The sequence below is a fragment of the Populus euphratica genome, unplaced genomic scaffold (assembly GCF_000495115.2).
Source record: "Populus euphratica unplaced genomic scaffold, PopEup_1.0 scaffold25.1, whole genome shotgun sequence".
NCBI classification, from domain to species: Eukaryota; Viridiplantae; Streptophyta; class Magnoliopsida; order Malpighiales; family Salicaceae; genus Populus; species Populus euphratica.
In genome coordinates this window covers 1,862,370-1,876,860 of record NW_011499851.1, presented here as the reverse complement: position 1 = coordinate 1,876,860, position 14,491 = coordinate 1,862,370, and the positions used below count along the sequence as shown (strand labels likewise).

Below are 14,491 nucleotides of genomic sequence, written 5' to 3'. Positions count from 1 at the left end.
TCAATACATTAAAATAATTTAAAAACACTAAAAAAATATTAATTTAAAATTAATAAAAAAAATAAAAAAAATAATTTTTTAAAAAAATACTTTTAAAATACATAAACAATCAGGCACTTATTTAACGAAGGTGAAGAAAAAGTCATGGGCACTGTGACTGAGTACCTGATACCATCAGAGAGTACACGCCACCCTACTTTCCAGCTGGCTTTCCCAACCATTCGAGGGAAGGACGTACTGCCATAACTGCCATAACGGTCCACTTCTCCAGCTGGATCCCAATCACCGCTTTAGGCGCACTCTAACATACTTCATCGCTACAACACTAACGTACGCACTCCTCATAGCATTGTATTCTTTTTTATCTATATTTCTCCGAGAAAAATCTATTGCTAGTTATGCTTTTCAATAAAAACGATGAAAGAAGCGCTGTAAACAGAGGTCCTCTTCGCCGAACGTAAATAAGATCATTGTTCTTAAAAAAATATCACATGGAATTTAATTAAATGAATACGTGCGAGTGTGTGTGGATAAAACGCACGTGTAAGCAAGCAGACATCGCACGGGCGATGCGCTGTGAGGGACGGGCAGCAGAGGTAATAAAAAGAGAAAGAGCCAAAAAAGGCGGCTTAGAAATGGGCGAGTTTTCGGTGAAAGCGGTATTTGAGGGAGGTGAGTTCGTCGGCAGCAATCTCTGGCAAGTTTCCGAAACTTCGAGTCGCCAAGGCATCGCCTCTTCGGACCTCACTTAATCCACCAATACTCTCACTCGCTGCTTCTACCATCACAACTCAGAAAATAAAAATAATAAAAATAAAATACCAAAATATTAAAAATAAAAGAGAGTAAGATTAATTCAGAAACTGCATTGTACCTATATGGTTAGAGAATCCATTAAACTGAGCCAAATCTGCAACAAACAAACAGAGATTTTTTTTCAAAAAAAAAACTAATTAAGAAAATTCTAGAGAGTTAATGTTTTTAATTTATTAGCACCTGATTGAGAAGGAGTATGGGAGACAAGGAAGAGGACAAGGAAACAAAAGAGGGTGAGGAAAGGAATGAGGTGAATGAGTTTCTCTGGTTTTGGAGGCGCAGATGCAAGTTCGGATGAAGAAGAAAAGAATCGGCGTGGTTTTGTTGATTTGTGATCTAAGTCGTCAGCGTCGGGTGCGAGTGAAGTAGAAGGAGGTAGGTCCTTGAATACTGGTTTAGTGTCGTTTGGTAAGAGAGTATCGGCTCCTCCATGGGGGTGGAGCTTGGTTGCTGGTGAGCCTAGAGATTGTCTTTGCATTCTTCAGAGACAGAGACCGTATAGAGAGAAGGGTTGCTTTGCTTTTTATTGATTTGTTTAGCCAATACGCTCTGGGTTTTAACAAGAGAGCTGTCTTGTGAGCTGTTGTTTCCTTGCCGGTTAATCTTCTATGCCAATAATTTTCCTTTTTTATTGAAGATATTAGAAATTATATTGTTTTATTTATTACAAAAAATAATATATGGTTTCATATATAAAAAGAAGTCATGTTATCTGTTTGAGAGAATAAATATTTTTCTTAGTTATTTTATTTTTTTAGTTTAATAATTTTATTTTATTTTATTTATTCAGTATTATTAATTTTTTTATTTGAAATATATAGTTTCATGATTTTTATTTTTCTAAAACGTATTGATAGATATTGTTTTCTAGTTTTTTTTTTTATATGTAAAGGGTTGTAATGATTTTTTTTATAAGAGAGTCTTTGATTAAATAAAAATAAAATATTTTGGATCTTCTTGTAATTATGGTATACATTATCTTTAAAAATCTTGATTTATAATAAATTTTATTTTCTTTTAATGTTTCACAATGTCAAATATGGAATGAAATTTTAAAAAAAAAATGAATAGGAGGGTCAAAGTGGGTATTAAATTGTTACCGTTGTGTGTATGGGCTTTGCCTTTATGTTTTTTTGACGAGGGAAAAATGAATTAATTTTTAGGGTCAATTTTTTATGCTTTTGAGGTTAAGGTTGGTAGGGTGGGGACTGAGTTATTAAAAAAAAAGTTTGTAGGCTATATGGGTCGGTTTCAAAGTTTATGTTAAAAAAAACCATCATTTTAATGTTTATTTAGTATTATAATAATTTCGGTTTTTTAAATTATTTTTTGTTTTAAAAAATTAGGTATTTTTTGATATGTTAATATTAAAAATAAAAAATTATTTTAATATATTTTTAATTAAAAAATACTTTTAAAAGTATCTTATACCACATTACCAAGTAAATTTCAAGCTTTTTTTATTTTAATTGTGTTTTTATTTCTTTAAATAAGAAATAAAATTATAAAAAAAAAACTAAAAATAAAGAATAATAGCATAACTTACAACTAGAGATATACGCGCGCGCCCACACTTTTATGCCTGCTTATCTGCATACAACAATGTTGTGCTTTAGGCGCTGGTGGAGGAGGATGTCTTCTTTGAACAATTTCATTGCAGTAGGAGGCAGCAATAAACTAAAAATAAAGAATAATAGCAGAACTCACACCTAGACACACACACGTGTACACATTTTTGTGCTCCCCAAATTTATTTTTTTATTGTCAGCCATTAAAATGTGGTGGCCATTATATTTGTCATGGTATTTTATCTCTTTGTAAGAAGTGGTCCCTACCACCCAACTACTCATGTATTATCCACGAGTGTACTGTGTTAAGTTTAGTGGATCCAGAAGTGTGACTCCGCGTATACGTCATCTAAATTTTACTAAAATAAAAAATACTTCGCTGTCGTCAAAATTTTAGATTAAATTCAAATATACTTAAAAGATCTTTTTAATAATAAATTAATAAAATATTAAAAAATATTTCTAATTCATTATAACCACGCAGCAAAACACTATTAATTAGAATAATATTTTACATTTTATTATATAATATTATATTATTTTAAATATTATACTACATAATTTTTTTATTTTTATTGTTAGGTTATATACCACTTTCATGAATTTATTTTATTTTTTTCATTTTTAATCTTCATTGTTAGTTTTATTAGAAGTTGAGTTTTATAAAAAAAAATTAATTTTTTTTTATAAATTTATCTTTATTCTATGACTAAGTTATTTATCCTATTAACTTGAATTGACTCAAGTTATTTTTTTTTATTTTTTAATTGATGTATTTAATCTTTCAATGTTGGGTTTGTTAAAAATTAAATTTTGAATTTTTTTATTTTTATTTTTATTTTTTATGAGGTTATTCCAATCTCATAATTCTGGCTGTAAGTTTAGCAGATTAATTCAGATGGATTCTGCTTATCCTTTTATTCTTTATTAATTGAGATTTTTTTTAATTGGATTTTGTTTTTTTATGAGATTATCTTCATTTTATAATTCAGATTGCAGGTTTTGCAGATTGATTTTTGTTATCCCTTTTTAATCGATTTATTTTTCAAATACATCATCTAACAACTCAATTTTTTTTTAATTTTTTTTTTAACATTATATTATTTACAAATTAAAATTCATAATTGTTTTTAATTTATATTTTATGAAATTATCTCAGTCTCGTGAATTTAGTTATTTTATTTTTAATTTCAACATCCCATATTAGGACTATTGGAAATGGATCTTCACAATTGTTTTCATTTAATTTTTATGATTTTTTCTTGATCTCATAATTCATATCGCGTGTTTAACGGGTTAGCATAAATTGTTTTGAGTTGTTTTTATTTTTTTATTCAATCATTTAATATTAGACTGATTAGAAATTAAACTTTATATTTTTTTTATATGATTATTTCAATCTTATGATGTGAGTTACAAGTTAGGCAGGTTAACCCGAGTTGATACATGTAGCTTTTTTATCCTTATTTTAATTCAATATATATTTTTTTTCATTTTATTATTTGAGATCGAGTTGATTAAGATTTGATCTTCATAATTTATTTTGATTTACTTTCTATAAAATTATCATGACTTGAATTATATATTTAACAAGCTAACCATGATCGATCTAATATGTTGTCATCTTAATATTTTTTTAAAAATATCATTCAATATATTATCATGTAAATATTTAAAAAAAATGTTGTTGATTATGCATCATATTTTAGATTCATAATTAATTTTTTATTAGAAGACATATTGGTAATACTTATATATATATATATATATATATATATATATATATTATGTTAAAACAGTTAATCTATCTCGTGGCGCCACACGGCTAAATAATCTAGTTCATTCTAAAATAAACACGTAGTTCACAAGTCTAAAGTAAATTATGTGTTTACTTCCACGTTATAACATGTCGCAGAGTGTAATCAATATTGAGTGCATGGAAGATCTAAACAATCCACTATTATAATAATCAACAGTAATCTCAAAAACACGTGTTAATAAGTATTGAAACAATGAATTTATTTTAGAAAAATATTGACATAGATGATGGCAAGGATAAGGGGTTTCCTTACAGATTAAGATTGGGGAGAGACATCTAAAATATTTAATTTTTATTTATTTATATCTTATCTTCCAAAATACAAGTGAATAAGAAACCTATTAATATTAACTAAGAAAATAAAAATAGAAAAGTTACACTCCTCAAATGAAAAACCTAATAATACTAAAAAAAAATAAAATTATAATGTTAAAAACGAGTTGGCTTGCCTTATATTTTCTAACTTACATATTTATCATTCTACTTTGGATTAACTTAATTTTATATATTTTTATTATTTTTTTAATTTAATTACATACCTCCAAATGTTTTTTAGGTATCATAATCCCTTTTTTTTTTGGTTTACTATAATTATCCTTTTTTTATTTTTTTATTGTTTAATTTAAATAAAATCAATTTATTAAACTTGGTTAGGATTACAGCTCGAGTAAACTTTTTTATTTATTTAAAATATACTTACAATACTTAAATATTGTTTTTTCATTGAGAAGAATATAGACCTATTAAGTAGCATGAGCCCATATCTATTTCAAGGAACATTTGAGAACTATAAGCTATATTAAGATCTTTTTTATTTAGAATAAAATTTAATTAATATTGTAAACCACTAAACTTGCATAAAGAAAAAATTAATCAAAAGACAAGTAAGATTCGCTCGAATGGCTGAAAGTGAAAATCGTATGTTTATTTTTGAATTTTAAAAATGTTTTTGAAAAAAAAATAATTATTATTTTATTTTTTAAAATTATTTTTTTTAAATTATTTTGATGTGCTGGTATCAAAAATAATTTTTTAAAAATAAAAAATATTATTTTAATATATTTTTAAATAAAAAATATTTTAAAAACAATTATAATCACACTCTTAAAGAAATATAATATTAAGATATTATTATCTTATTTTATCTTATCTTGATAAATAATAATATTAAAACCAGTAATTACCACCACAAAACTTAATGGATATTCCTACTCAAATCAACTAGCATTTGTATAATTGAATAACAGGCCAATGCTCCTCATATTTCATTTTTGTCGCTTAATCAAACCTTTTTTTATTAAAATAAAAAAGAAAACCGAAGCTATAAAATTTAAGAAGTCTAAATTTCAAACCAAATAAGTTGAAGCACATTTGAGAATCAGCATCCTGCAGCTGTTATAATTCATTCCTTTTGGCAGGCTATAATAGGCCCGATTCTTGCCCCAAAAGCTAAGACTGACGAGAGGTATTTTTTCTTCATATAGATATATATCTACCGAAGGCTAATGTCTTTCATTCTTTAAATTATGATCACCTAACTGGTATTTTAGTGAGCGGGCTCGCTAGAGTTAATATAAATATTTTTTTTATTTTATAAAAAATAAAAAATAATATTATTAAAAAATCCATAAATTCAATGGATTTTAAATAAGTTTTTTTTTTAATTGATTAAATTTCGAATCAATTCAAGTTTTTGACTGAATTATATCAAATTAATTTTTTTTTATATGTTTATTAAAACTTAGTCCCGCTTAAACTTCGAATCACTCATATTATATATCAACTTGTTGGGTAAGGTGAGGTAAGGTAAGGTCTTAAAAGGGATAAAAGCTTAAAGTAGTATAATTTCAGCAAGGCATTTACCGCTGAACCCTTCCAAAAAATCTCAGCAAGGCATTTACGTTGCGTTAAAGTAATTTATTTGATTTTATTGTGATTTATAAAGCTAAAAGTCTTAAATTGTGTCCTTCCAACTATTCTTTTTTTTTTTCCCTTTACTTTTCTTTCCTTTTTTGCCTACTAATTAACGTCAAAATCTTAGTTTTTAAAAATATTTTTGGTCTAATTATCATAATTATTCTACACCACGACTATTTCCCTTTTCTTTCCTCCTCTAGTATGCATGACGTTGAGGTAATCTGAGCTTAATTAAGTAATTTATTTAATAAATTAAGGGTATTATATATAAAACCCCCTTAATTTATTTATTTAACACATGTATATTTTCTACATTTTCAATATAAATTTTTAAAATAATTTGTCCTATCTAACATTTTGTTCTCTTTTCCTAATATAAGTTTCCTATTTTAATTTTTTTTTAGTTTTCCTTATTATACTATGTTTTCAATATTTTTTTTTCAATTCAATATCTAATCTTGTGCTTTCCATACAGCATATTCAATAAACATTCTCTATATATATAACACATTTTTTCCTCACAAATCACATGAACTTTTTTTCCTTTTTTATAAGTCTAAAAAATACCATCAAATAATTCTTGGTATCAATTTTACTATTTAACTCTTAAGAATTCTAAATAAAGAGCTTCCATCTATTTTTAAGGCTTTCCATTCATATTTTTACCCAAATTATTTATTTTTGCGAAGAAATGATGATATTTTGCTGAGCACTTAACGTTTTTTAATCAAGTATTTAAAAAAAAGTCATTAATTGAAATATCAAAATAATTTACTGCTAAAATTGATATACAAAATAGCTTAGGTATAAAATTGATAATATCCTAATAGTTTAGTGATATATTTAATATATATTTGTCCTTTCTTTTCTTATCATATTTCAAAGAGAATATTGATGAGAATATCGATCATTTAAATTTTAAAGACTATAACAAACATTTTATGGTCTGTTTACTTTTTCAATTAGAAAATGTTTTTGAGAAAATTTAATTTTTTTTGTTTTAAATAATTTTTTAATCATTTTAATATATATCCAAAATGAATTTTAAAAAATGAAAAATATGATTTTATATATTTTTAAATAGAAAGCACGGTAGCACAGTAACAAACGGGCTTCAGAGGCGGTGCACATAAACAAAAGAACGAGAATTTTCTTGAGAAACAGATACACAAGATGGTGCTATGGGAGATCACATTGGGAACTGCGTATTTTTTGGGTTTGAAACGGGCTTACAAATTGGTTTCAAGGATTCAACTCACGGTTATCAGCCCCAAGTACCCTAGGACTCGTCAGTTTGTTCAGAGGTATGTGCTGTAACTGCTATTTTGTCGAAATGCTGTTTAATTGACTAGCTCTTTTGATGCATTGGATCCTTGCTAGTGAATGGCTTTGTTTTGATGACACATATGATCTAATCAGTATTCGATCTATACATTTCTATAGAAATTGATCAGTGGAGTGCTTTTGCATTGATCATTTTACTTTTTCTTTATTTGTGGGATTTTATGAAGATATATTTGAAGTAGCTGCACCTATGTTCTTATGATCTTGCTCGTCTATGATTTGTTTGATAGAGACTAGGGAGTGCCTGGTTTATACATAATTCAATTTCCTCATTACTTTTTAAGTCTCTAACCATTTAATACATATTTCTTCGAGGAAATTGGGGTGGTTTGAATGAGGTTGTCATAATATCGACACACATACAGAGGTATTGGCAGTATATCTCTATCATCTTGTTGATCAGGATGCCAAATGGATTTGATTTGCTTAAAATGCAATGAAAACCTACATTGCAGTTTTTCCTCTGCTTCAGGAGCATGCATAAGATGCATTGAGTTCCATTTTAATCATTATTTTCTTTGTTCAATGCCTAACCATTGCTTCTGTAATTTCTATTCGTAGTCTTCTGTACATAGTTGCGCCACGTGTATTGGCAGCATCTCTTTAGTGGGTCGCCTTCCCTTATGCTAGAGTTTTTTCCATACATGCATGCACACTACAGAATGGGTTTGCTGAACTTGTTTCATTTTCTCTTTCAAACCATCATTTCCATATATCACTCTCTACTTCAAGGGTGTGAAGAAGTGAAAGCATGCTAAGGGGGTGTCTTTTCTAATTTGAATTCCGAAATAATTGACCATACAAATTTTATCCCAGAAGGTGATTATATGCCTGAAAGTCCTCGCAATTAGAAAATTACGGTATTTTAAGCAATCAATTTTGAGATAGAGGTTTGGAAAAACTTCTTCAATATCATACCATAGATTTTGACAACACATATAAAACATTAACAGAGTGTATACTGTCTGATGTCCAGACAACTATTTGGGCGTCTAATAAAGATTTGAATAGATGAATTCAATGCAATTGAGACATATTTGGATGCCTTAAACGCTTGGAAGGTTCTTTCAGTGTGACTATACTGCTGCTAAACTTTCTAATTTGTTTCCAGATTGGCTTAAATGCCCTTTTGTACAGTTTGTGCATCTCTTACTTGCTGGTGCTACTATCACTGTTGCATGTTGTGTATCGTTATGCTGCTAGTACGTGTATATCTCCATGCCTCTAGTTTGAAACTACTTCCAGGGCTTAAAAAACCTCACATTCTCCTTTCTTTTCCCAACTTCATAGACGAACACGTGCTATTTTTGATGTTGCTCTGAAGGTTCACCTGAATGTACAGCAAAGAGACATAGAGGTTGGTCGAAATCTTGGTAACAGGATTATGAGGTGGCTGCACCAAATGAAACCTTCCGCTCAGATTCATGGTCCCTCAACTGAGAAACCCACAAATGGTGCTAGCTCAAATATGAATGTTACAAACCAGGTAACCAACACTTCCCACCTGAAAGCTTCGGGCATTGGCCAGACATCTAGATGCCAAGAATCTTATAGGCACCTTTTCACCTCAGCAAGGAGTACGTGGTCAAAACCATTTCCTTCCATTGCAATGATGATGCGACCATCAAGACCTGCTGGAATTTTTACACAGTACAGGCACTTGAGCATCCAGGGCCCTGAAATGTCTAGGCCAAACTACAATATTGGTGGTGGATGTGGGTTTCAGGGGGTTTTCCGGAAAGACACGATGCAGTATATACTGCAAAACTAAACGTGGTAGGTATTTTTTATCTTGTGTTCCTTGTGGAGTCTGGCTTGATTCTGAGATGGAACTGTGCTGGAAGTTGGCTGAAGTGTAATTTGAGGGGACACAACGTGGTCATGCTGAAACTGATAGCCGAAACCATTTTTCCTATAATTCTTTTCCCCTTTTGGGTAATAAATTTCCGCTTTTATTTTCTGGTTGTTGTATATGCTTTAGAGCTCCTTTTTTCTTAGCATTTGCGTTAACTTGACCTCAGTGATATCCTGTTGAATGCTTTTTGAGTTGTACGGCTGCTCAAACAATTATATATGATGCTGATGACTTATGAAATGGCGCATATAACAATATTAACAAGTTTCTGAACCTAACAATCAATTTTATATCATAAAAACAACTGCCATTTTTGTACTATCATTTTGTAAGAAATCAAATAACAACTTCAAGTATTCTTTGCTGCTGGGATTTTGTTTCGCATGGTACAATCCCCGGTGAATTAGGCCCATGTGCTGTCGAACCACCAGGGAACCCCGCCATTTAGTGGCATCACTCTCTGAAGCCAGGCCCACACTGTGCCTGTTTCGAACAAACCCTGCTGTATGAAGCCCAGACCGATGCCAGCTACTCATCTGGCCAAGGATTAGCCCTGTCCTGAACTGGTTGCGGCCAGCATCACACTGTTCTGCTTCAAATGAGGCCCTGCTCCGTGAGGTCGCTCTACTAGCCAGGACCCAGTAGCAGAGTAGGCTGCCCTGAGATGCCAGCACCATCCCAAGCAATGTCAGGATTGTATGGACCTGAAAGAGCACCCTCCGGTTCAGTCCAGTTCCTTCACTTTGGTGCCCCTACTTGGGTCACAACTCACAAGCCACCAAAAATCGCAAGGCCATGGTGGTTAAAGCCCACTTCTTAACTGTGTATGGGTTGAATTAAAGCCCAAATACATAGCCAATAAATTTCCACCTGTTTTATATTTCTCCGGCCGTGGAAAGTAGAAACCGGCGCCTGCACTTTAGTAGCCTCTCGTCGCTCGAAAGAACAGAACAGGTGCGAGATCATCTTAACCCTGTCGTTTATGATCTTACTACTATCTTACTGTTTTTTTTTTGTATTGAATTACTCGTATTTTCATTTATTTTTTATAAACTGGGATCTTACAGCTCTGTGATTTTGCTCTAATATGGTGGAAACAGTAATGAAAAAATCGATTGATTGGCATCAATTTTAAGTTGGTGAATTCCCACTTGATTGATTGATTGATTGAAATCATTTCTTGAATTTCATATGGGTGTTTGTATCTGGGTTGATTAGTCTAATGACTATGAGGACTGAGATGAGTTGCTGGGTTCTAGAAGAATGCTCTTCTGGACCTTAAGCTCCGTAGTTTTATGACATTGTTGGTGTTTGTGTTTAGCAGACTTAGGCTTTGAACAATTGATTGTATCGGCTGTCTTAAAAGAGGTACTACTAATTGCTTTCATTTTCTTAAATGAGGTAAATGACCGGGCTTATTATTATTATCATCTCCGAAAATGAATTTGTAGGCTAGTACTCAGCTTTGATCATTGTGATTGCAATGATAGTTGGCAATTGATCATGATTGTGTATGCTTGGTGTGGCAAGTCTAATCCCGATGCATGAGATGCGGATCGGGTAATAATTCAATTTTTTTGTTTAGTGTTCATGATCCTCCTGAGTTGTTTCTTATTTCCAACGTCCACATCATTTACACAAGTAATGAGGTGAAAATGCTCAGGAAGCATGTTGTGGCTAAGAGCGGGAAGTCTTTCTGAAGTTGTATTGGAATTCTTTGGATTTAGCAATTTGGAATTTGATAATTCTACATTCATTGTGGATCATGGAGCTTAAATTCAATCCAAAATTAATCTTGTGTAAGCCAACTTCTTTATTGATGGTTCTCATTGCACACAATAAACCAGAAAGACATTGGTTTCCTTGTTTTTATGGGCACCTCTTTTCGCATCCTTCACAGCCTGATTTGTAGAGTATGTTTAGCTTGAGGAAGAAGTTCTCTTTCTTTCGCATTTCCTTCTCATATTTTTAGTTTTTGCTGCATCTCCTTGTATAAGGTTTTGTATGTAGTATTGTGCCACCTTTCTCTTGTTCTTTTTTTAATTATATCTTGCTTGTCCAAAGATTTTTTTTTTCTTTCCCCTTTCCGGATGTTGAGTTAGTATTTCATGTTCTTACAGGCACAAACAACTGCAAATACTGGCATGGAGTTGGCAGACAGAGCAGTAGGGTTTTTGTTATCTTTAACCAGTATATCTATCTTCACTTATTATACTTTCTGGGTTATCATTTTGGTGAGTTCAGTTTTTCGTTGATTTGGATCCACATATTCAATGAACTTGTCTTTAGTGTTTACTTTTAATCTTGTGGTTTTTCAGCCATTTGTAGACAGCGATCACTTTGTCCACCAGTATTTCCTTCCTCAAGAATTCGCCATACTTGTACCTGTATTTGCTGGCATGGTGCTTCTCTGCTTCTTATGCGTGTTTATTGGATTTGTGATGCTTAAATCCAAAAAGAAGAAAGCATAATGCGACCACAATTACCATTTTGCATATTCTAGCACGTTTTACACTCACAAACCTTACCTTCTCTCGTTGATAGATTTGCAACCCAGAGTGTTTTTCTTTTGAGATTAGAGCAATTATAACATTATTGTGGCATTAGATTTCTTGCTTGCAATGACTGATTCTTCCTTGTTGACTATCATTGCATCGTTGACACATGAGCAGTTTAAGAATATGGCTCAATTATCAAGTTTCTTGTGACATGTAGAATATTAAGCCAGAACATCCAGTTCTGAACTGAGCTTGTTCATTTTACTCTCCCTTTCAGTTCTTTATTGCTTCGAGTCTATAAAGAGCATGCCTCCTATTTTTTTATATTTTTCTGGCCTATTCCCCTCACTCTCAGAGGATAACAAAAGGTTTTATGGTTTATACAGTTCCTCATTAATTTGAGCCTCATGCATCCTTAAATTCGGAAATGACTCTGTTCTGTCAAACGATTGCTGCTCAGTTAGTTCACAGCCTGATGGAGTAGTTCTAATTCCAGGGATTTCTCACATTTCTCCTCTAATATCAAAAGAAAATTTCAGGGATTTCCATTTAGGTGTGACTCACATTTCTCCTCTAATATCAAAAGAAAAGTCAGTCGTGCCATCATCAGGGTTCATTGCTTGGTTATCAGCCGATGTTATTGTTTACTCGCAGCCAAGAAATTTGGTGTTTGTTCTGTGGACGTAGACTATTATACAATACATCTAAAACAAATGACCGTTCTGAACTGGTCCTCTCCTTTGTTTTTATTAATGAACAATTTCGTTTATTTGTTTTTTGACATTTTGATCACTGAACATTTTTTTCTCTAACTTCTTCATTTCATGTGATGTTTGTGATAAATCACGTGTTGATGTAGTCTCCTCCTTGTATTTTCTTGACAATCCAAAGTATTTCAATAAAATTTCTGAAATGAATTAGAGGTAAATTTCATGAAATAAGATTTAAATTTGTTGTATATTAAGACAAAAAGGACCAAAATAAAAAATAAAAAACTAACTGGGTTTCTCAACTTTGCTCAAAAACTTCATTTTCTATTAAAAATTCTTTATTTGCTCATTTTTAGTCTTTTAATTTTATAATGTTATATTTTAATCCTAAACTTTATTTTTTTAAGTTTGAGTCTCTAAATTTTGATACAGGAGAGAAAATCATCAAAGATGAGAGAGAGTGGTTTATTGATCGCATAAGATTTTTTATCTTGTCAATACAATTAACAAATAGATTGAGGCTATAATTTTTTTTATTCAGTTTAATTTTATATATATTTTTAATAATTTAAGAGTGTTGAGATCAAAAATGGTTTTATTTGGGATATTTAATAATGTATTTCTAATATGTTTTTAAATAAAAAAAAATATAAAAAATAAGTTTTTAAAATTTAAAAACTTAGATGTTGACTTTTCAATTACCTTTGATTCTTAGGATTTGTACCGGTAGATGATATGTTTTGATTTTTTTTTTATTTTAAAAAAATAAAGTACATGTTGTGTCGCCTTCACTATTAAAACCCATCGACTTGGCATTGCAGGCGAGCTATTTTTTATTTTTATTTTTTGTCCAGGTGATTAGTTTAAATATGAGCTTCTTTTTATTAATCCAGGTGTTCGGGATCAAACATCTAGACCTAGACTCCTTATCTTTTTTTATATAGCCTTTTAGTTTGTGTTAAATTTTTTAAAACTTTAATTAGATTAATTATAATTCAATATTTTAAAATATTATTCCATTAAATACCTTTAATTTTGTCTTTATTTTCAAATAAGATTGTAGAATTTTTGTGATATTTGCAATCAATTTATTAATTATTTTATCTGAACCTATTAAATTTATGATCAAGAATATTCAATAAAAAGAATTTTATATTTTGTTATTATAAAAATTTTATAAGATTTTCTTAAATTAATTATTTTTTCTCCAATTTCATATAAAATATAGACACATGATTTTCAATGTTTCTTTGTTAAAACTTTATTTTCATATTATTACAAGTTTCTTAATTTAAAAACCGATGTATGAGACTGGTGTTGAGCCAGAGGCAATTTTTGAAACATCACCATAGAACTGTGTTAATCACACCTGTTTGTTCGATTCTACGACCTCGACGGTACTGAGAAAGGTAAAGCGGCGGGGCGGGGACAAACTCTGGTGTAGTTTTATACGTGTACCACACTATTCTGGATAGAGTCAAAATAGGAGTTAGTGTGTCCTTGAAAATTAGAAATCTCCACGGAAGATATTTGAAGTTCTCAGACAATCCCCAACATATGCAAAAATAACTCAAGACACCTGCGACTTCAAAGAACAAACAAAGGAGATGGTTTCAGCGCACCATTGATCATTATGCACACGTGAATGCTTGATCGAAGAGCTAGCGGTGACAACATTCAGAACTAGTGGGTTTGTAATTTGAACAATTAAGTATGAATATATTATAATTAGATAATGATTTATTTTAGATATTGGAAGAGATATATTTATAGATTAATGAGATATATTTAAGTTCAAGAGGAGATTTAATTGCGCCAAATTAAAATAACAATTTAAAAATATTATTATATTTTATAGGATTATTTGATGGTGTTTAAATTTTTACTGAAATTTTTAAAGGTTATTTTTCTAGAAATAGTTTGGAATCGCTATTTTGATTATTTTAAAAATTTTGGGCCTCGGT

General features: G+C 30.4%; 2 protein-coding genes and 1 long non-coding RNA gene across 3 annotated transcripts in view; 2 read left to right on the top strand and 1 right to left on the bottom strand.

Moving 5' to 3' along the window:
- Positions 1-1,397, bottom strand: part of LOC105121533 (uncharacterized) — a 4,024-nt gene extending 2,627 nt beyond the window's left edge. The window contains exons 1-3 of the mRNA XM_011020209.1: positions 997-1,397; positions 875-910; positions 166-778 (exon numbers count right to left, since the gene is read on the bottom strand). Coding sequence (XP_011018511.1) covers positions 630-778; positions 875-910; positions 997-1,294 — 483 coding nt within the window. The 5' untranslated portion in view covers positions 1,295-1,397 and the 3' untranslated portion in view covers positions 166-629. The remainder of the gene's footprint in view (positions 1-165; positions 779-874; positions 911-996) is intronic.
- A 5,847-nt stretch (positions 1,398-7,244) lies between these two features.
- On the top strand, positions 7,245-9,422 carry LOC105121531 (uncharacterized). The gene is made up of 2 exons (XM_011020206.1): positions 7,245-7,424; positions 8,755-9,422. Exons 1-2 carry the CDS (start codon positions 7,294-7,296, stop codon positions 9,233-9,235), a joined length of 612 nt encoding a protein of 203 aa, XP_011018508.1. The 5' UTR covers positions 7,245-7,293; the 3' UTR covers positions 9,236-9,422.
- Positions 9,423-10,179: 757 nt separating this feature from the next.
- Positions 10,180-12,139, top strand: LOC105121530 (uncharacterized). The gene is made up of 3 exons (XR_841560.1): positions 10,180-10,273; positions 11,440-11,553; positions 11,638-12,139. It is a non-coding gene; the product is annotated as an uncharacterized LOC105121530 (long non-coding RNA).
- Positions 12,140-14,491: the final 2,352 nt, after the last annotated feature.